Source organism: Eublepharis macularius, chromosome 1 (assembly GCF_028583425.1).
Source record: "Eublepharis macularius isolate TG4126 chromosome 1, MPM_Emac_v1.0, whole genome shotgun sequence".
In the NCBI taxonomy this organism is placed as follows: domain Eukaryota; kingdom Metazoa; phylum Chordata; class Lepidosauria; order Squamata; family Eublepharidae; genus Eublepharis; species Eublepharis macularius.
In genome coordinates, this window is record NC_072790.1 from 25,194,030 (window position 1) to 25,217,940 (window position 23,911).

Genomic DNA, 23,911 nt, shown 5'->3' on the forward strand with positions numbered 1-23,911 from the left:
GGTCTATTGTATTTGTAATATTTGGCTTTGTAAGTCAGATAAGTTCCCCATTTTTTCCCTCTTATGCAGAAAATCAGGCTTTAATTGGTGTATTGGATGGATTGTGGATTCAGTTTTGAGACTATTGAACCCAGATTTTTCTTTAAACCAAATTGTTTGAAACTTCTTTTAAAAAAAAAGATTGATTCAAACTGTTTTTAACGGAATCCGGATCTGCTCTGTGTAAAACCACCCCTTGAATGATTCTTTCACTTCTCTTTTTGCTATTGTCATTCAGTTGACAAATAGAGTGATGAGCAAAAGAAGCGCTGGGAGCATCCAGCAGTGTGCAAGAAACTCTTTGGCAGCATCCCATTTATGGGGTAAATAAGGGCACCCCAACAGCTTGCTGTATGGGTTCAGTTTTAAGTAGTTCTCATATGACAGCCACTCTATCTGGATCAAGAAGGCCTCCATTCCCAGAACTTCCCTACTTCCTTCTGTGGCCTTCTGGTACTATCCAGTGTCTTCTCTCAGTTATCTCCTGTGCCCTTTAATGCCCAGACCCCTTTTCGGGTGCATCACCTCTCTTCTGTTTCAAGCTCCTGAAACCCCACTTTGTCCTACTGAGTAGTTGGAGACAGGAACAATTTAGTATTATGAGGAAATGTATCCCTGTATAAGCTCAGGCTTTATACTTGCTACACTGGAGGAGAAGATGTACTCTGTTGCAACGTGCTATGTGCTTGACTTACCTTTCTGCCAAGCCGTAAGTTAGCATAATCTTCCTGCATTGGCGTAATGCTTGGCTTGTGTTTCTGCCACCAGATAAACAGAGGTCACATGACGACAGAAGCTAAGAGGGCTGCCAAAATGGAAAAGAAGCTGAAGATTTTGCTTGGCGGCTATCAGTCTCGTGCCATGGGGCTCATCAAGCAGTTGAATGACTTGTGGGACCAAATCGAGCAAGCTCACCTGGAGCTACGCACGTTTGAGGAATTAAAGAAACATGAAGATGCTGCTATCCCAAGGAGACTGGAGGTAAAATTGTGCCATGTGGGGGTCTGCTGGGCATCTGAAAGGGGAAAAGGTGGAGAGTATATTAAATATTACAGGATGTTGACTCCCCATTATTTTTTTTGAAGTAGAAAATTAGCATTTTAAAGAAATTATTGTCCATTACTTTGATGCTGTCCATTTTATTTAGATTCTTTTGTATTGCCTATCATGTTACTGTGTTTTTTTTTTAAGTTGATGTTTTTTCTTAATTTCTTACGGAATTTTTAAACACTTAATTGCCCTTTTCCCAATGGATTTTCTCTCGCACACTCCCCAATGATGTGAAATCACATCTAAGGGCAAAGAGGGACGTGAGCATGTAAGTGTATATCCCCAGCCACTTTCAGTATAGCACCACCAGAAATCCCCTGTTCGTGTGACTGTGCAACATGCTGTAGTACATTCATGATCTGTTTTATTCTTCTAGTGCCTGAAGGAAGATGTTCAGCGGCAACAGGAAAGGGAGAAGGAGCTTCAGCAGAGATTTTCAGAATTCATGCTGGACAAGGAAACGTTTCAGTCAAAATATTAAGCTGCACATTGTGCTTCAGCCGTTGGTTGTGATGCTTCTGAAATTCCATAGATACATTTTTCCATCTGTATCTCAACAAGTTCAAGCAAATATATTGCATATTGTGTTTTTTAAAAGACTGTAATTGTACCATGTGTTAAGGTCATGAACCTTCTTTGTTTGGAATGGGAGAGCTGAATTTAAAATGAGGGGGAAATGACATTCACATCCGGATTCAGTGAGGACAGCTTGCATGCCCTAAAAGCTCTTGTGCAAGAAGCAGCCAGAACTGCACGTGCAGAGATCCTTGCTGGATCAGGCATACCTTTGTGCCATTAATGCACGGGTCCCAAACCGGTGGAAGCTAATTATGCCGAAGTCCCATTGCAAGCAGGGGACAAGCTGATTGTGACTAACTTGTAAATGTTGTTACTTTTGGAGACTAGAGCAAGTCTATTTTATTTTTTGTATGGAGGGCTGTGCGGTATGAAGTCAACTCTGACAGCACTAAAGGGCGAGTGGGAAGGAAATGGATCTAAGCTCTGCCCTCTTGTATCCTTCCCAGTCTGAGATCTAACAGTGCCAGTGATTTCTTTGGCAGATACACAAAGGAGGACCTTTGATTCAGCATGCACACAGTTGGCTGCTGCGCACAAGGATCTGTAGATCATGGTCCCAGCATTTTCATATTAAATCACTCTGGATCATATTTTTAGTCATATTTGCTAAAATTACCATTTCCTTGGGTTCCTAGCATTTTATCATTAAGATCAACAAAAAGTATACACATATTGTGTGTGTGTGTATGTTTGTGTGTGTACGTACATACGTACCAGTGAGTACTGTGTCTCTAATAAATCTGGGATTTAAAAAAAGAGCAGTATTGTCCTGTGTCTGCATCCTATGTCTTGAATAGAAACTTTGTCAGTAGCGTAACGCTTGCATGTTTACATTGGACGAAAAAGAGTGGAAAAACTGACACATTTATCACACCTAGTTCTAAAGCAAGAGGGAGATTGAGCACGAGAGCTTCATTAAAGATAGGGCCCAAAAAGTCTGGAAAAAACCAACCCTTTGCAGTTCAGGAAACACTTTCTTGGGAGGTAAGCCTCACGGACTAAAATTGGACTTGCTTCTAAGTAGACCTGTTTAGAATTATTCCTAATTTTTAGGAAATTCCTCATTTCGACTCAGCCTGAAGAAGCAAAATCTATCTCCCATTCATTGACGTTTATAGAAAATGGAAACGCTATAGTAAAAACGTATGATATGCTTATATCAAAGCTTACCCCCCTCCTATTAAGAGTTGGTAGCTCCAAAGGCAGACGAACACCAGTGAATAAAAAGTGGTTTGACCAGGAGTGCGTACAAGCCAAGATTGAACTTATAGAGAGCCTAAAAGCATTTCAGCTAAACCCAACCCTAAATACCAATCTTGAAACCCAATCGAAGAAGGAGTATAAAAACTTACTGGGAAAAAAAAGAAGATAGCGGCTATGCACACTCAGTGGCAATCTCTTATTAAGGCCACCAAGGAGAGGGATAATAGAAGCTTTTGGAAAATTATTTCGGGAACGCAAGAGAACAAATCTAAGGTTATGACAAATACCATTCAATCAGAAACTTGGGGAAAACACTTTGATAACCTGTACAAAGACCAACACTACATATCGCCTAGAACCGACTGTTTTAACAAATATTCCATCTTGGCCTCCAGTCTCAGTTAGTGAGGTCACCTCATTAATATAACAGCTAAAAAACGGCAAAGCACCAGGAAATGATTTCATTATAGTAGAACTGCTTAAAACACATATAGACTGGTGGGCTCCAATATTAGCTAACTTATTTACATACATAGATCACTTAGCCCAGATGCCGAAGGTCTGGGGTCTAGCCATCATAGTCCCTGTATATAAGAAGGGGAACAGAAATAGCCCAAACAATTATAGGCCAATCAGCCTTTTGAATCTCATCTGTAAATTATATACTAACCATTTATGTCTGAAGCTATGCAAATGAATAGACCAAGAGAATCTATTAGAAATTGAACTGGCAGGCTTTTCCCAAGGCCGTTCAACCACGGATCACTGTTTGGTGCTGGATTACCTCATCCACAAACATGCAATGTCTCCCAAGAAAAAATTATATGCAGCATTTATAGACCTCAGGGCTGCTTTTGATACCATCTCTCGAGGAAGACTATGGGCAAAACTGGGAGATACATCCATTGATAAAAGATTGTTATACCTGATGATTAAGCTTCATGAGAACAATGAACTCCAGATAAGGTACACACAAGATGGCAAACTATCTAAGAAAATCCCGGTCCTGAAGGGTATTAGACAAGGTTGCTTATTAGCGCCCTTCTTATTCAACATAGATGTAAACACATTGATTCAATGTTTACATAAGATAGATGTCCATGCCCCAAGTCTTGTAGGAAGGAAAGGTACCAATTCTCGTGTATGCTGACGACGCAGTCCTGTCCCAAACAAAAAATGGTCTAAAGTATGATGTAAAAAAAATCAGCAATCAATGTGATACTGAGCTTCTGACAATTAATTACTCAAAATCCAAAATTATATGTTTTAGTAGACACTTTAAACAAAACTAACTGGGAAATAAATGGAAACACTATAGATCAAGTTAATTTCCAATATCTAGGAGTCATCTTTACATTCAATGCTAACTTCAAAGCCCCTACGATTTCATCAGCAAATGCTGCAGAAAAGAGTGCGAATGCCATCCTTAGATTCTTTAGAAGAGAAGGTGCGGGCTTTGTACCTGCAGCCCTGAAATTATTCCAAACAAAATCATTAGCACAACTCTTATACGGATCACAAATGGGACTAACTGCTAATGTAAAGATCTTCGAAACGGTTCAATCTAAATTTCTCAGTTGTTTATTTAATGCACCTAGATGTACTCCTAATGCCATTCTTAGGCAAGAAGCTGGTTTGCCCAGAGTTGAAATAAAAATCTGGGAACGTGTCATCTATTACTGGCTAAGAATTCATCTTGAGCCAAAGGGTATATTTCCCTTGTTGTTGGCTTCTGACCCTTCTCCTACATGGTGCTCAAAGAGAGCTGATAAAATTAAATTGATTGGCTTGGACCCGGTAGCCCTGTTTGATATGGGACTCAACAAAGCAAAAGCTTTAATCACCCAAAGAAGAATATAGAGTCCCAAAATGATGAGGCAATGCTCCCTCTAAGCTATAAGAGCTTTGAAAAAGGACTGAGTTACACCATATCCCCATATCTTTCAGACATTACAAACAAAAAATGTAGATGGGCCTTCTCTAGAGCATGATTTGATGCATTCCCCTCTGCAGTTTTGTATGGGAGATTCTCCCATCTGCCTTTGCAGCAGAGTTGTTGTCCCTGTTCAAATAAAGTGGTCGAAAATATCACACACATACTTTTGCACTGCAAATTCTATCAAGAAGAAAGGATACAATTAATTATCCCACTATATCGATTTAAACCATTAGAGTATTATATGGATTTTGTCCTGAAACCCTTCGGCATATAATGAAGTTGAGGCATAAGGTCCCAGACAAGATAAAACAACTGGCTTATTAAATAAAACAAGGCTATAATTAATCAGGTGGAAGAAAAATACTTGTAAACAAGTAGAAGGTTTCACACTGTGTATGTTCCCAATGGTAAATCCGACAGTCGAAGGAGCCAGCAAGAAACCAAAGCCTCTCTGCCACGGGTACCTCCCTGATCCCTAGCTATTCTTCCATACCTGGTCCAGGGTCAATCTCACCCTCCTTCAGTGAGGGCTCCCCTCCTGCTGGTTGAAGCCTCTCCGCCACTCAACTTCTGGAAGAAGAACAGCTCCCCTCTTTGGGATAGGGTTGCCAGGCTACAGCTGGCAACCTTCAGGAGCAAAAAGGGGGCAGACCTCGGTGCACCGATACGCTGAGGTCATTTCCAGTAAAGACTGGAAGAGATGTCACTGCGCACTCTGGAATTATCAAAAACACTCTGGTAAAACTGGAGTTCTTGAACATTCATGTGTCTGTGATGTCACTTTTTGGTTTTACCCTATCCCTCCAGTTCCACCAGGCCCAATCCCAGACTTGGAGGGAAAATTTACAGCAAGGCACCAGGCCTTTGAGCGGAAAAGAAACTTCTTTGAAGATTGTAGGCTACTCCATGAACCAGCCTTAAGTCTAGGAAAGAAGGAAGTATATTATCTGTGATGCAAGGACCCAGATTCATGATGAGGGATAATACAAGGCAGGCTCTCCTTTGCTGATGTAGCCCTTGCAAGGTATTCATTCCATCATTTCGCTGGTCCTCCAGATAACCCACTGTGGCATGAAGCAGATTTTACTTATGCTCAAACCGATTTGGAATGCCCTCCGGGAGTCAAAGGAGAAAAGGGAAGCCGATACCATGAATCTCGCTCTCGGACTCCAGGAGGGCATTTCCCCTGCCTCTGTGTTTTCCATGGGACTAATGATAGGTTTCTGCCTTGTCACACAGGCAGGGCTGACGCCACCACTGAGGCAGTGAGGCAGGCACCACAGGGCCGAAGGGGGTGCCAAGGGCGGAGGCATGCCATGGAGATGGCGTGCCTGGCCCGCAGCTGCTGCAGCCAGCCAGCCCCCGCGCCGCCGCCACCACACGCCCCCAGATGGGCGCAGCAGCAGCAGGCCAGGCATGACAGGCGGTTGAGGTGGCATGCGGAGCGCGGGCAGCCTCCACGCACTGCCCCAGCCACCCACCGGCCAATGGGCCCAGCTTTGCTGCGTGATGATGTCATCACATGGTGACGTCATCACGCAGTCGGGGGCATGGGCACGCACACGGGAGGGTGGTCGCAGGCGCCAGAAACCCTGGTGCCGGCAGTGCACACAGGTGGCAGACTGTTAAAAGTTCCTCCTGTCCTATTTTCTTTCATTTATTGCTTGTTTATCCCCTAGGGTTGCCAGATCTATATTGGGAAATTCCTGGAAATTTGGGGCCTATGCTTGCAGAAAGGGGGATTTGGGGAGAAATTTCACCTAGAATCTATGGTATACCATAGAGCAGGGGTCCCCAAACTTTTTTATTCTGTGGGCACATTTGGAATTCTGACACAGTGTGGTGGTCACAGCCATAAAATAGGTGCCACAAAATAGCTGCTGCAGGAGATGGAGCTAGCCACAAAATGGTTTCTACAGCTTACCTTCAGTCACGCAGTGAAGATCCTTGTACCATGGAAGCAGCTTTTGCCCAAATGTTTTTAAAAATCCACACCACCATTCATATTTCCAATGACCAATCAGAAGCAATGCTTGGCACCCCACCCACACCTGGACCCACCCACTTTCTATAAACACTTGGTGGGCACTAGGAAAGATGTGAGCAGGTGCAATGGTGCCCATGCGCACCATGTTGGGGACCCCTGCCATAGACTCTGCCCTCTAAAGCTGCCACTTTTCTCCAGGAGAAATAATGCCTGTAGTTAGGGTTGCCAGGTCCCTCTATCCTCTGCTGGGAGGGTAGAGTCCCTGGCACTTATTGCACGTGCGCCCCACATGCGCAATGACATCACTTCTGGAAGTGATGTCACTAGAGATGGGCACGAACAGCAATATGAACAAAAAAAAGCCACGAACAGCCCAATCTGCTGTTCGCAAACAAGCTGTTTGTGAGGCCCCATTCTAAACATACAGGTAGTCATTGTAAGCCTTGTTCGTTGCTGTTCATCTTGCTTTTCGTCAAGTCAGACAGTCTGGCACCTGCAGTCAATTCCCTCGGCAACTTAGGCAGCGATTGTCTGAACTCTGTCTGAACTCCTGCTGTTGCCCTGGAAACCCCAATCTAAGCCCAATTTAGCTTGCTAGGCAGGTCTTCCTTTCAAGTGTGGAGCTCCAAATTTATTAAAAGGGAGCAAAGACCAGGGGGAGAGGGGGCTCTCAGCTCTGGCTTAGTTTGCAGACAGTGGAGAGGGAGTTGCTGTTGGCATTTTGACAGAGTGCATTGGAGCTTGAATTTTCTTTGCGTGTGGTGGGATAGGGATCTACCCCTTCAAGTTCCAGGGCTGCTGCCAGGCTCTGGGGCCAAGCTATTATTTATTATTGATACCTTTCCTGGTGCCTACTCAGGTCAGGTTTCTGGGAGTGGGCGGGAGGAGAGCCTGCTGGCCCCCACGAACAGCCAACCACAAACATGTTCGTGGTTGTTCGTGAGTCCCTGTTCGTGGATGGCAATGAACAACAAACATCATGTTAGTTTGTTTTTCTGTTCATGCCCATTTCTAGATGTCACCATGCTGACTGCACGAGCCCTCCTGTGCTCTCCACGGGGCCGATTTAGCCCATTTGGGGACCAAATCGGCTCCAAATGAAGTGTGGGAATGTTCTCATGGCCAGCGTGACGGTGTCACCTCTGGAAGTGACGTTGCCATGCCTGTTGATAGCATGGGTGCTGTGTGCATTCCTGAGACACCTGCAGGTGACGGCCAACCTCTGGGAACTTGCCACCTCTCAACAATCTCTGGGCGATTAGCGGGCAAGGGGACAAATCCCTGGGGGTTTGCCTGCCACTGGCGGGCACCTCGGAACCCTACTTTGGAGATCAGTTGTAATCCAGAACGCAAGACCCCACCCAGAGGTTGACAATCGTATTCCTTCATGATGCTTCCCTTTCAGATTACCACATGTTGACATAGTTAACGTTTGTTATGCTCTTCTTTTGGAGTTGAAGATCCTTCTGCTCATTTCACTTCCAATCTGGAAGGCCAGGAACATCCTTCTTTTTCCCGATGGTTCACAGGAGGGGCTAATCCAAAGGATTTGGAACTCAGTCCTGGGTGTCACAATGAACACGAATTCACAGTATACAACTTCCTTTTTACTTTGCAAGCTTCCTTAACAAGATTAATGGATAAATAATGCCTAGTAAACTGGACTTTGGATGCCATTGGCAATTCAGAGATGGATTTGAGTCAAGTTTTTGTTCTCCTCCTGGTGTAAATCTTCAGATGAATGAAATTAGAAGGTTCATAATAAATGCCTGCAGGTTTCTCAGCTAAGCAATGAACAATAGGTGATAGAAAAAAATAACCAGCATCTGGTTTTGCCAAACTGTAAGCATAAGAGTGCCTCTCCCCCCCCCCCCCATTTTTTAAAGCATGCAGCTTTGTAAAAGCTTGGAGAAATCTCTTTTAGGTTAAAGTCAAAGGTTTTTTTTGATATATCAGTTTAGACAGGCCCTGCCTCGTTAGATCATTTTAATGTCTGCAGGTTAGAACTAAGATCTGATGTATTCAAATTACTTAAAGATTCCTCAAAAGAGGCAGAAATACTTCTTTAAAATCACTTTGTCCATCAATAGCATTTATGAATTGTGATGCCAGGGAATGAAGGCTATTTTTCTTATTTATTCAGTTCATATGTTGCGTGGAATCCATGCCAAATATGCACATCAGGTAAATGCCTCGAGGGGCCTGGGTGAGTGTTCCACTTGCTCCTTCTCCCCCACCCGCCATCCAGTGCAGATGTGGGGCACATTTTGCATCTTCAATGTTCTGGTAACAATCTTTTAGTACGTAGTTATACCTGCTGAATCTGCCTAGTAATTTTTCTTTAAAAAAAAATGTTGAAGAAAGTCCCATGCTCAAGAAACATTTGGGGTTTGATTTGCTACAGTCAGGAGAGAGAAACTCACTGGCTTTAAGCACTCATGCAAGATACATTTTTCTCTTTGGAAATAACTGTTGTTTTAAAAAAGCACATATATGTGAATCTCATCTGCCCTGAGTGCAGAGATTAGGCAGGTGATATGCGTACCACTTGCTCCCGTTGCTGCAAAATATGCACGTTTTAAGATGTAACTTCACAAATGCCATTTCCTAGACTGAGACTTGAAGGAGGTATCCCAATAAGAATTTAATTAAATTAATGTCTTAAAGGTGTAGAAAGTACACCATCGGATCCTGTATTACTGTAGCTGTCACAAAAGGTTCAGCAGAGGCCTCCCCCCACCACAACTCCATTTCTTGCTGTTTCAACTGTGAGATTGTAAGCAGAGCTGGCCTTTTTAAGTCCACTGAAGTAAATGGTCTTAGAAGGGCGTAATTCTCCTTAGGACAGCACTGTTAGATTCTCTTTGCTAATGTTTCGAGATGCAAGGTGTGTGTGTGTGTGTGTGTGTGTAATGAATCAGACAACAGCTCGCTCCCATGTAACACACAGCGTAGCGGGAATGCCGCAATCCTTCCCACATATGATCAGTAGTCAAAGTTAACCTTGTTCAAGTCAAGCTTCTCTCTTGATCATCTTGGTGATTTGCTCCGAGCTCAGAGTAGAGCCATCTGGGCAGGGGTGGCGTTAGGGTTGCCAGTCTCCTGATGAAGCCTGGAGATCTCCTGGAATTACATCTCCAGATAACACAGAGTTCAGTTTACCTGGAGAAAATGGCTGCTTTGAAGAGTGGACTGTATGGACATATACCCTGCTGGGGTCCCGCCCCAAACCCCGCCCTCCGCATGGCTCTACCCCCAAATCTCTTTTTTATTAAAATTTATTTAAACAATAAACAAAGGAAAGAAAAAACACAATCATCTAAGAACCAAACCCAACTAACAATACATCCTACTATATAAAAGAGTAAGCATGTTCCAGACAACTCATTTCCTACCCTGGTACGCCTCCAGAGGTTGCTGCCATGGCAGAAAACCCAGACTGGGATAAGGAGCAGAGCAGGTAGCAATGACTGCCCCCCCACCTTTACCCGGCCAGGATCAGGCACGAAGCAGGTGGCAATGCCCTCCCACTGCCTTCACCCGGCTGGGATCAGGTGTGGAGCAGGTGGCAATGACCCCCACACACACACACCTTCACCTGGCCGGGATCAAGCACAAGCAGGTGGCAATGTCCACCCCCCCACCTTCACCCAGCTGTGATCAGGTGCAGAGCAGAAGGCAATGGCCACCCCCTGCCTTCACCTGGCTGGGATCAGGAGCACCTAGCACTTTAAATAAGTTATAGTGTTATTGTAAATTTTCAAATATTAATTCTAAATTCAAAAATATCATATTATATTATATTATTGCGCTGTGCACTTTAAGAATGATTAGGTTGATAGGTTACTTCCGCGGTAGGTTTTTGTCCTTTCCAGTTGTGTGTACTCCGTGGCACCCCTCTTTGGTTAGCAAGGAATCAGGAGTGGAGCAGGTGGCAATGTCCACCCCCCATCTTCACCCAGCCAGGATCAGGAATGGAGCAGGTGAAAATGCCCAACCTCCGTCTTCACCCAGCCAGGATCAGAAGCGGAGCAGGTGGCAATGCCCACCTGCCACCTTCACCCGGCTGGGATAAGGAGCAGAATAGGTGGCAATGCCTGCCTCTCACCTTCACACAGCTGGGATCAGAAACCAAGCAGGTGGTAATGCCCGCTGCCCACCTTCACCCAGCTGGAATCAGGAGTGGAGTAGGTGACAATGCCTACCTGCCAGCTTCACCAGGCCAGGATCAGGTGCAGAGCAGGTGACAGTGCCTGCCCTCCCTTCACCCAGCCAGAATCAGGAATGGAGAAGTTGGCAATACCCCCCTTCCACCTTCACTGGGTTGGGATCAAAAGCAGAGAAGGTGGCAATGCCCCCCTCCCACCTTCACCCAGCTGGGATCAGGCACAGAGCAGGTGGCAATACTTGCCCTCCCTTCACCTGACTGGGATCAATAGTGGAACAGGAGGCAATGCCCCCCCCCTTCACCCAGCCGGAATCAGGTGCAGAGCAGGTGGCAATGCCTGCACTCCCTTCACCTGGCCGGGATCAGTCGTGGAGCAGGTGTCATGTCTGCATGCCATTCATCCATGCAATTCATGTATTCTCTGTATTGATCTGATCACTGTATTGATATCCTGTGTGCCTGTGTGCTTTCATATCATGCTTACATAATGTAACCATTATAATCATGCCATCCTTGGCCTGCCTAAAAATGAAAGTACTAATGCTGAGGAAAAGTAGTCAGCCTGTTATCTCTAAAAGTAGGCTTATTGACCTTGCAGCTGTACTGTAACTTTTCACAGGGGAAAGAGGGAGTTTGATTCCTTGTAATCTGTCCAGACAAAGCTACTGTGTTCTCATGAGATTTTTTAGGATTTTTGCGCCTAGTTGCTAACTGCTCAAGGGGAGGGGGGAATCATACTCCTTATATCAAAGTGCATATGCTTGTAACCCCATTCCTGCCAACTTACCCATCTATGGATGTACCCATGAGCTTAATTGATCTCTAAATAAAACCTTTTCATCCAATGCACTGGAGTGCTTGCTGTGAGGGGTTTGGGGGTCTATCTGCCATGGACTACCATCCCTAGAACTGACATTTTGGCAGGAATCCGCCCTTTCCCTCTGTACCGGACACCTTTGGAGTTTGGCTACCAGCACCATGTCAATGGAGTTGAACCCGAGGACCACGGAGCCAGAGGACTCAACTAACCGCCCAGACACTCAACTGGAACCAGGTGCAAATCCTGGAGGACATTCTAAAGCGCTGATACCAGCACCTCAACTGAGGCTGGAATATCTAATGGATGTAAATGTAGCAGAGATGCGTGGACTTGGAACTTCGGGGACCCTCCTGAGATACTGGGAGCTGGGAGCCATCCCTAAAGCTGGGGTGGTCTATTGCCATTGGAATCAACCACCCACCCAGGCATGGGCCTCTTGCCGATCCCTATCCACTGATGAGAAAATACAGTGCCGTCATTCCCTCGCAATGGAGGAGTACCCCAGCGAGGAGGAAATTGACCAGCCAATGCTAGGTCCCATAGACACACACACCCCCGAATGCACAGGAGATGGGCACAATAAGGCTTGCACCGATAGACCCCATGTGGATTAGGACCAGCAAGTATTGAGTCATGTGTGAGATACTGGAGGATATACAAATGCCGGGCCCAGGGATTACACCCCAGTACTGCAAAGGAGGCAGACCACGGGACTTGTGCGAATTGGGTGCTGTGGCCGGGCTAACAAACCCACCAGGGGGCCAGACACTGCAACTGCCCGCACCAGAAGGGACCATGGATCTGGATAATGCCCCGCTGTGCGGAGGCTATGCAGAGCAGTTTCCTGTCTGCGGAATTACAATCCCTCGAAGCCCAAATGGGGAGGATGAGACACAAGTTGAGGCAAACTGCGCAAGGGGTGCAAAAAATGATGAGCATCCCTGCAGGACCCCCTAAGCTTATGAATGGAACAACCGTGGTACAACCACAACTATTGCCCCTGCCTCAAGCACCTCCACAAGAACCAGATGCAGCTCCCCCTCTCACTAAAGTAACGTGGAGTGAAATGGGATTAACTCCCTCCAGCCGGGGGCGACCAGTCCTACCCCCTGGCCATGACCCTCCTTCCAGTACATCAGGGAGGGGAAAGTCACTACCAGTGCAAGGGAACTTCATGCCAGTCACTAGGACCCTGCAACCACCTGTGGAAGGGCTGACAGTGGGGGGAACCATACCAGGAGCTGCACCGCTCTCGACAGAGACACGAGCACAAACCACTGGAATTGGTATGCTCAGAGGCACTTTGCAACATGTAACTTTTTCCCCACTGACAACCCAACAGACAGTAACCGGTCAGCCGGGAAGTGGACAATATGTAACTACAACCCCACTCCTAGTAACGAGTGTACCGATCATTCACACCAGGAATGGATTGCCGAGGAGCTCTCAGTACCAGGGAGCCCCCAACCTTCAACCACCACACTCGACAGAGAGAGTGACTTCTGTCCCAACGGGGATGGGACCACAGATTGGCCACCCCTATGCAAGAGGTCATACAGGTTACCCCCCTCAAGCGACATTGGGGGTCCAAGCACCACAACCTCAACCAGCCCCTTTTATTCTGCCACAAAATGCCCCAGTTGGTCAAGGAAACTATGCTACATACCAAATGGCCCATGGGATACCGAGAGACCAAGGGCAGCAGGGCCCCGCAATGGTCCCAATCCCAAGACAAGTGAGAGGCCAAAGAGTTGAGGCTCTAGAGATGGGGGTGCCACAAGGGTGGTTCAAGTTAGAGGCTAGGTTTAATGGGAACCCAGAAGACTTGTGGTTCTTCATTGTACAAGCCATGGAATTTTTCCAGGACTGGGGGCACTTGTTCCCAAATGAACATAGTAGGGTGGGCCACTTAGGGTCCCAATTAGGGGGGCCCACAGCTGAATGGTACGTAACCCTCTATGAGGTGGGAGCGCCCAAATTACATGATTTGAATGCCTTTGTGTCTGCTTTAAGAGCTCAATTTGAAGGTCCTCTTGATGAGGAGAGGGCCAGGCCAATGATAAAGACAATAAGACAAGGGCAGAGACCCATCCGTGAATACGCAGCCGAAATTAGGCGATATGTGGCCAAAGTATGGGACTATCATGAAGGGATTAAAATTGAATTTTTCCGTAATGGATTAAATGCCGGTCTACTAGCCAAAGTGTTGGTGCAGGACGACCCCCGAACGCTGCTGGGATGGATCCAGTAGGTGTGTGAGGTCGGAAATTGGGAGCAAGTAGTGAAACTTGTGCGAATGCAGCAACAAACTGGATCCCGTAAACCGCCCTCAGTACCCAGAGGGAGAGGACCGATAGGGCCCAGACACCCTGCACCCAAAATGGAGAGAGCCATACATTGGAGACAAGGCTTGTGCATGCAGCGTGGAGGCAATGGACATTTTGCATCCCAATGCCCAGGGAGAAAAGAACCTGTGGAGAGAGGCCAGCCTCCTAGGAGAACAGCAGGGCCACCTAAAACCCCAAGCAGGAAAGCACTGCCAAAACGTAGATAATCCAAAGCTGGCTTGGAAGCTACCGAACCGCCTGAGGAGAAGAAGGAAAACCAGCTCGAGCAGTTGTCGGGAATTGAGGAAGACCTACCGTGAAAAGAGTCCACCAGCAGGTCCCCCCAAAAGCACTACCAAGAAAGGTGAGAGAAAAAAGGGCTCTACTGTTTCAACCAGTGACTTTAGTTAACCCTAAAAAGGGAACCCACATACGAGTGCAGGCGTTGATTGACTCTGGTTGCACTCAGGACTTGATAGTCCCAGCACTGGTCACAGGATTGGGGCTTGATGTAATAGAACTAAATGAACCCATAGTGTTTGAGCAAATGGATGGATCTAACATGAAAGACCCTGCCACCTATCAAACTGAACCAGTCCCCATGGGCATGGGGAACCACTGGGAATCCAGAATCCTTATAGTTAGCACTATAGTTAACTACCCACTGGTGTTAGGAAGCCAATGGCTGTGGGACCATGACCCCCACATTAAATGGAAGACAGGAGAACTATATTTCGATGGGGGGAGGGGAAATGTACCGGTCATGTATGGGCTCAAGAATGGGGTCAAAATGTTTCCTCACCCCTAGAGACTGTATTACTCACTAGGTAGGAGCTGAGCCAAATCCCCCCTGAATACCAAGACTTAAAACAAGTGTTTGAGGAGAAGGAGGCTGATGAGTGTCCCCCACATAGAGCTACGGACTATGCTATTGAATTAATCCCGGGGGGATAGTTGCCAAAAGCGAAACTGTACTCCACAAGCCTGTTGTAAAGGAAGAAGTTGCGAGAGTTCATTGACAAAAATCTGGCGTGAGGATTCATCCGCCCGGCCAGCTCCCCCCATGCCGCACCAGTATTGTTCCGCAAGAAAAAGGATGGGGGGGGCTGAGACTATGTACTGATTATCGTGGAATAAATGCTGTGTCAATGTCTAATGATTACCCCCTCCCCCGATCAGAGACTGATTGAGCATAGTGGCGAAAGGAAAGATTTTCTCTAAACTAGACTTGAAAGACGCTTACTTCCAATTAAGAATAAGGGAGGAGGATGAATGGAAAACCACATTCAACACCCTGCTGGGGCAATTTGAATATCTTGTCATGCCTTTTGGATTGCATGGGGCTCCGGGTGTTTTTATGAATCTAATTAATGAGGTGTTACATGAGTACGTGTACAAAGGTGTGGTCGTTTATCTAGATGATGTTTTGATTTATTCAAGAGATTATGAATCACATGTAGAACTGGTGAGGAAAGTCATAAAGAAAGTCAAAATCATAAGTTACCAGTGAAATTGTCTAAATGTGAATTCCATAAAGAGGAATTGGATTTTTTGGGATACTGGGTGTCACAGCATGGCTTAAAAATGGACCCGGCCAAAATTCAAGCCAGTGGCAGGTGGCAATGCCCATCTGCCACCTTCACCCAGTCAGGATCAGGCATGGAGCAGGCAGCAATGCCCACCCCCCCTTTACCCAGCCGGGATCAGGCGTGGAGCAGGCAGCAATGCCTGCCCCCCTTCACTCAGCTGGGATCAGGCACTGAGCAGGTGGCAATGCCCTCTCCCCTTCACTCAGTCGGGATCAGGCACAGAGCAAGTGGCAGTACCTACCCCCCCCTTCACCTAGTTGGGATCAGGAGCGAAGCAGGTGGCAATGCCTGTGCCCTGCCTTCACCCAGCCAGGGTCAAGAGGGGAGCAGGTGCCAATGCCCACCTTTACCAAGTCGGGATCAGGCACAGAAGCAGAGGCAATGCCCGCCTGCCCCCTCCCCTTTCTAGAGCCTGTTGTATTTTTTTCTACTACGGGCTTTGTTGCTAGTATAAACATAAAAGAAAAAACAGGAAAGGCAACTAAGAATAAGAATAATAAGGAGATGTAAAGTAGAAAAATAAAAGAAAAACTAAACTACAAGCTGAGTTCCAATTTTCTCCTCAACAAATATATATCATTTTCAAATTCTCACTTATTCTAGGTTAAGGATAAAACCCCTCTTTTTCCTATAGTTCATATTCCTTAATCCATAAATCCACATACCATCAAATCATTAGTATCTACGATGTGGTGGTCATGTAAAAGGGCAACCTAATATTGGAAGATGATACATGGGTTACTTCAAGAAGTATTAGGCATGGCCATACCTTTCAAACCAGAATTGTTCTTATTGAATATTATGTCAAAGGGGGTAGAGAAGGAAAAGGGTTTTTTGATGATTTATGTAATTACAGCAGCAAGAATAATATATGTGAGGTATTGGAAGAAGCTAGAGATACTATTGAAAGGAGAAGTGATAGGAAAAATCTTAGAAACAGCAGAAATGGATGTCTTAACAGACTTGATAAAAGAACAAAGTAGAAAAGATGGTCACCCTTTCATAGATGGGTTAAATCAAATTATGGAACAAGAAATTAAGTATAGGATATGAAGATAGGAGAGAATACTTACAGGAAATAGGCAGGGTAGACTTACAGGAAAATTAGGTGTTGGATACGGAAAACAAGATATAAAGAAGAAGGAACTGTAGAGATAAAAAATGAGTTTGTTGTTATCATCGCCGTTGATTTCTTACGAAGTTGTGCTGGATATCCCCTGATGTGATGTCTATGTGTATATGTATGTATTGTTTTTGAAATCAATAAAATAATAATAATAATAATAAATAAAAAGAAAAGAAAACTCTTAAAAATCGTTAGTATCTATTTTACGTAAAAATTCTATAAACAGTTTCCATTCAATTAAAAATGTAGATATCATCCTTTCTCTAATCAGTGAAGTAAGTTTTACCATCGAAGCAAATTCCCAAACCTTTATCTATCATTCCTTCATTGTAGGCAATATTGGAGTTTTCTTTTTTTGTGCAGTCTTGCCACCGTAATCATATATAAAAATAAAGTTCCAAAATGTCTTCATTCCCAACAAGAAAGTCTCTGGCTTTAACTGGATTTCAATCTTCATAATCTTCTGCTCCACCCCAAATCTCAAGGAATTTCACAATCCGGATTTGGCAACTCCCAGCAGCTTCCACAACATGGCAGCTGACCAGCTGGCCGTTGTTTGCAGCTGTTCAGAAATACCAGCTTGCTGGGATTCAGTATGCCCCCAAGTCATCATGGGGCAGGTCATGCATCATTCAAAATCAGCCAGGTTACTGTGTATGCACACCTTTTGTGCCTGTGCAGTTGGCAATACTGATTGTGCTGGTGCATGCTCATAATGGCAGCTCCCAGGTGGGCAATGTGAGAACAATGTGTGACATTGTAATAAACTATTTGGATGGCACGCATATATGTGGTACGGGAAGGATAATATGGATGCAATGTTTCAACACCACTTCCTGAGAAGAAATCTACTGTCAACCTGGCTCAAGTACAAGAAATTTATAGAGCTAAAGAAACCGCTTTGGATTGTTCCAGCTGAAGTAATCAACCCAAATATGGAATATCAGGGAAAGGAATGGCTTGCCCTCAAAGAATTAACAGTATTAGAAAATGATGGGTTGAGACTTAAGCGAAATGAGGAGTTGCCATTTAAATATGGTTGGTTACAATATAGACAAATTAAAGATTTATTTGATTCAGAACATAGAAAGGTTTTAGAATTAAAAATTCAGAACTAGAGGAACTATTATTGGGGGATAATAGTAAAGCAATATCTAAAATGTATAAGTTGTTATTGAAGTGGTTTACAGAAGAGGAAACAGTCAAGGTGCAAATGGTAAAGTGGGCCATAAATTGTAATAAGGAAATAGCGATGGAAGCATGGGAACAACTATGGAAAAATACCTTTAAAATATCAACTTGGACCAGTATTAAAGAGAACGGTTATAAAATGCTATATAGATGGTACTTAACACCGAAAAAATTAGCCATAGCTAACAAACAGTTATTGAATAAATGTTGGAAATGTAAGGGGCATGAAGGTTCTCTATTTCATATGTGGTGGACTTGCCAAAAGGCTAGAGACTTCTGGTCTAGAATATGTGCTGAAATGTCTTTGATATTACAATATACTGTTGCTAAAAATCCAGAAATGTTATTACTATCTTTACATATAGAAGATGTTAATAGAAATAAGATATTGTTGTATTATATGATAGTAGCAGCAAGAATTTTATATGCTCAAAATTGGAAAAAAGAAGAAGTACCGAATATTGAAGAATGGACAAGGAAGCTGTTGTACATGGCCGAAATGGACAAATTAACTAGAAATCTGAAAGAGCAAGATCCAGACATTTTTCTGGAAGACTGGAAGAAGTTTAAGAAATATTTGGAAAAGAAATGCGATGTTAAAGGACAATTGTGGTCTTTGGAGGGATTTTAAATTCTATTAAGTAAGATTTTAACGAAGGGAATATATATAAGATCTCTACCATGGGTAACATAATATAATTGTATTATAGTGAAATAATAATCTTTATGGATAAACGGGGGGTTCGAGTGTTGTTGGAAGTCAGTAGAGAAAGGGGGAGGGGAGGGGTGGGGTTATATATTTAGAAAGGTTTAATTTGGATAAGTTGTATGTATTAACCAACTATTTTATATCACCTCATCCAATAAAATCTATTTAACAAAAAAGAACAATGTGTGACATTGTTTTAACAGCAGTAAACGCAGGGTAAAAACATGCACGTGTAGAGCGTTGTTAAATAGGGGGTTTTTTTGTTGGGGGGAGAGAATACTCTCTTGGGTTGGTGCTGGTTGCCATTTGTGAGCATATTGCAATCTGAATGGAAGAGGTTTCTTATGTCATCATGTAAGTGGTCGGCCCGGCTTCCGCCATTTTAATAGCCATTTTAATATGGTTGCTTATGATATTAAAAATATCACCAGGCCTCTGGATGTAAAATGGCTGCTGTATTGCCACCAGAGGACCTCCAAAAGTTGCTGAGTCCCACCTGGGAGAACACGGCGTGCATGGAATGCTGCACAGGAATGCAGAGTGATTAAGAGGTGAATGGATTTGCAGTCCCGTCAGCCCCATAGGTGCCTAGTGCAACAAAGATCTCGCAGAGTCGTCCCCACTTAACATGTTCCTTTCCCTTCTTCTGTGATGAGATCGCCTGTCCTTGATTGAGAAGCTAATCAAATGACATTCATAAATATATACAGTTTTTCCTGGGAAAGTACAGTCCCTGCCTAAAATCCATCAGCTCAGCTCCGGAGGAATTCACTAACAAACTATCCCTTTTGTGCAGCACTAGAACATGTTTTGCATTTGTTTTCACACACCCCAGCAGCTACTGATCAAGGTACTCAAACCTTTTGTCAAACCCAGGAACTGACCGTTGGAGCCTTTGTTCTAATGACTAGGTGGGCTCTTCCACCTCAGGGCAAATTTTTCCTATAAAGGCAGAGCCCTGGCCTCATTCGAATCGTACACGCTTCCGGATCCACAAGCGCTATTCCCTTGAGGTTTGCCCAAGCCTCTTGCTCTCCTAGCTAAGGATGCTGGCGTTTGAAGCTACTCTCTTCTCCTGTGGACTGGACCCCCATCTTCAGGATAGGTAGATATATTTGCTCCCCCTCTCTCTGTTCCCAATTTCTGACTAAGCTTCCTAGGACTCGGTGTGTGTCTGTGATTATTTTTACCCCGTAATTGCGAGTGTATGTGCATGACATTTTGTTCTGAGTAAAAGTTATTGTTTGACTTTGAGAACCAGCCTCGTTTGCTATTTTGGGAAGGGACCTGGTAGAAACTGGTGTGATAGATCCTTGCGGTTACCGGCCTCTTGCATAGCCTTTCTCCTTGCTTGCTAATTTCCCCACAAATCATTTTATTGCAAGGAGACCAGTTCCGGTAACAATCATACAAGGGTACTAGATCAAATCAAGCCTGAATTCTCCCTAGAAGCTAAAATGACAAAATTATTATTTTTATTTATTAGATTTGTAATCTGCTCTCCCCGCCAGGCAGGCTCAGAGCGGCCTGGCTTTACAAACAGCTGACAAACGCCACAAAGAGAGCTTGGAATGAACACATATTCGCCAGGAACGGGGCCTCATGAACAGTTTGCTCACAAACAGCAGATTGGTCTGTTCGTGGCTTTTTTTTTTGTTCATATTGCTGTTCATGCCCACCTCTACTTATATGCATAAAAACATGCATAAAAACGATACAATATATAAATATCTACAGTTAAAATAACCTTATATAGAATATAAAACAGCATCCAAGACTTGTGCAGTATAACAACCTTCTCTAGTGGCCCTGTAGCACAACCTGCACCTTATCATCCTGAGTCCAGCGTGGCAGATGAGGACAAACCACTGGCAGGAACCGAGAAGGGGAGAGACTTCCTCTCCCCAGCGGGAGGCTAAAGAGAAGGCCCATTTGCCTCCACCACCAAAGGCCTGGCGGAACATCTCTGTCTTACAGGCCCAGCGGAATGATAATAAATTCTTCGGGGCCTGAGTTGTTTCAGACAGAGAGTTCCACCAGGTTGGGGCCAGGGCCAAGAAAGCCCAGGCCCTGATCAAGGCGAGTTGAACCTCCTTGGGGCCAGGGGCCACCAGTAGGTTTTTTCCTGCTGAGCACAGCGCTCTCCGGGGAACATAGGGTGAGAGGCGGTCCCGCAGGTATGTTGAGGCTATCGTACTTTGGTCACATCATAGACAAGAGTCTCTGGAAATAATTCTAGGAAAAGTAGGAAAGAGTCCAGTAGCACCTTTAAGACTAACCAACTTTACTGTAGCATAAGCTTTCGAGAACCACAGTTCCCTTCGTCAGATGCGTAGAAGGCGTGAAGAAACTGTCCAGATACATATAAGCGGTGAGGAGAGGGGGGAGTAGATGCAATCAGTTGCACAATTGTGCACTCCGCCTCTTTTATGACTTTTGCAACTGATGGCATCTGATGAAGAGAGCTGTGGTTCTCGAAAGTTTATGCTACAGTAAAGTTGGTTAGTCTTAAAGGTGCTACTGGACTCTTTACTATTTTGCTACTACAGACTAACACGGCTAACTCCTCTGGAGCTAGGGAAAGTGGAAGGCAGTAGGAAAAGAGGAAGACCTAAAACGAGATGGCTTGACTCAATAAAAGAAGCCACGTCCTCCAGTTTGCAGGATCTGAGCAAGTCTGTTAAGACGTTTTGGAGGTCTTTCATTCAGAGGGTCACCATAGGTCGGAGGCGGCTTAATGGCCCATAACACATGCTGAGGATACAGCAAAGACTGTACTACTCATGCTAGTTCCAGTGATTCCATTAGGAGCACCGCAGGCAATGGATAGGGTATCCAGCTGGGGGTGAAACCCTTGCTCATTGGATGATCTAAGGCCAGTGGCTCTGTCTCAGTCTAACCTTCCTCTCCGGGTGGCTGTGAGGATAAGGGGTGGAGGGGGTGGGAGGGCAACAAGACACCACGAAGCCTGCCTGGAGTTCCTTGGAGGAAGGAAGGATGGGATAAACACACCATAAATACATACCAGTCTTAGTATGTTGGCACAAACTCTCTCTGAAGTTGCCAGATTACATCATGTTTGGGGCAGGGGAGGGGAGAGAATGACATTTCATTTCCTTCTCTTTATTGAAAATGCTTTCTGGTTAACAACATGACTCTGGTTTAATTTTGCCCTTTTATAGTCATCCGATTACCACGGAGGCCTAGTAGGTGTGGAGTGCCAAAAAATGTCCCGACAGTCTGCCTCCCTTCCCTTTCTCTAACGTTGATTGCACTAATAAGCGGTTGCATCGGCTGCAAGCAACAGAGAGGGCTGCGGCAGCGCCCGCATCTACAGTCACCCTGACGTTATTGCCCAGGTCTGCCAGAATAGAAGGAAAGACAGTAGCACAGAGGGAGGAATGATGCTAAGCTAGAGGAGAAGGGACTGTGGGAAACAAGCCGGAACTGGGTCTCAGGCTTCAGAATTCTCCTTTCCCTGTAACTTAACAGCCTACAAGCCATACGTCAAGTATTTTATCAGTAATTTATAACTCCATGGATAAATATAGCTAGATCAAATGTACATTTTTTAAGCTTGCCTGACAGCAAGATCTTTAGTTTCTGTTGTTCAGAGATATTCTGTAGGTGTTCAGTCCAGGGAGCTTCAGAATTCAGTCCTTATCTCTCTGCAGTGAAGGACAAAACAAAGCTCCCCTAAATATTAAGAATTCTGAATTGCAGCTGAAGGCCGACATCTTAAAATGGGAATGCTTGAGAAACAGTGCTTCGCATATGGCTGCTTTCGTACACATTGGATAGCACACTTCCAATGCACTTGCAACTGGATGTAATCAATTACTAAAGAGCAAAGAGGGGGGGTCTTGGATTTATCCAGCTTCTTCGGCCTTCTTTTAGTTTGCCGTGATAGGATTGCCAGGGTAACCAGCGGGAGGAGGGGCAGAGGCAGCGGATTCCCTACCTTGGCCTCTTTGCAACACTGTCACTTCCAGTGCAAACTGGAAGTGATGTCATCATCCAGGTATGCGGCCTGCTTCCTGGCCTCTTCCAAGGGTGGGCAATCTCTAAGTGGCCTGCTTCCTCCAGCCAATCAGGAAGCAGAGGCTACAATCACCGGAAGATTGCCTGCTATCAGCTGGAATCTGGCAAGGCTGTGTGTCAGACAATCATTCTTTTGAACACCGAGAATTTGAAATGAAATGTAGTCCACCCCTTCCAGACCCAGCTTGACATTTTCATCTTCCCCTACCAGCTCAACCTCCATGCGCCCAAAGGGAGAAAAATGGAAAATATTTTGTAAGCTGATATCTGCACAATCAGAACGATATTCTGCATTTCACGGATGTGCTCAGCCCCTGCACCCATTTTCAAGGGGAATGGAACATTTAAACGCCTGCATAATCTCCATGAATGCTTTAAAAGGGGAAGGCGCAAAATGGATTGTGAGAAGTTTCAAGGAATTGTGTGAAAAGTGAGGAAGACCCTTCGATACCCCCTTCAGGACTATCTAAGAGCAGACTGATTTCTCCTCTCCCCCAACCTTTAATTCACACTCCAGAACGACAGCTTTCCAGCCTATTTTAAACAGATGGGTCCTCAACAAATCAGTTTTTTTGTGTTTTCCCCCATTTTGATTGATTTGCAAAGTCATTTTTCTGCATAACCCACTACCACCTCTGTTAAGTGGCTACATTAGGTAGCTACACAAGATTCAATCACTTTACTATTAGATGTAACAATGTGTAATTAAAACTAGGGTATCTCAAACATGATGCTTTACTTGTAGATAATCTTTAGTCTCAGGTGGAGTCTAATTCCCCAACCCATGCTTTCATTGCCCAACACTGCTCTAAGCAACAATGGGAAAAAAATTTTAAAACCCCCACAGTGTCGCATGGGAGGGGTGCGGGTGGGCCCACGATGCTGGCTACAACTTCATGTCACTTTCAGTTTAAAAAAAAAGCAGGTGAGATAGGAATAATTGGAAACTATGTTAAAACCATAGAGTTTCTGATGATACCCAGAGCTACCTATGTCACCTCTGTTTTTTAAAACTAGAAGTAACATGCTGTTACAGCTGACATTGTGGGCCCACCCACAACCCTCCCATCAGTTGCCAGGGCCTCCCACAATAACAGAAGGTCATTTTCCAGGAGAATATTTTTTTTTTAAAAAAAAAAGCTA

At 44.8% G+C, this 23,911-nt stretch overlaps 1 protein-coding gene across 1 annotated transcript in view; it reads left to right on the forward strand.

Moving 5' to 3' along the window:
- Nucleotides 1–2,426, forward strand: part of CDC5L (cell division cycle 5 like) — a 33,664-nt gene extending 31,238 nt beyond the window's left edge. Inside the window, exons 15-16 of the mRNA XM_054989659.1 lie at nt 808–1,020; nt 1,466–2,426. Of these exons, the coding sequence (XP_054845634.1) occupies nt 808–1,020; nt 1,466–1,570 (318 nt within the window). The 3' untranslated portion in view covers nt 1,571–2,426. The remainder of the gene's footprint in view (nt 1–807; nt 1,021–1,465) is intronic.
- Nucleotides 2,427–23,911: the final 21,485 nt, after the last annotated feature.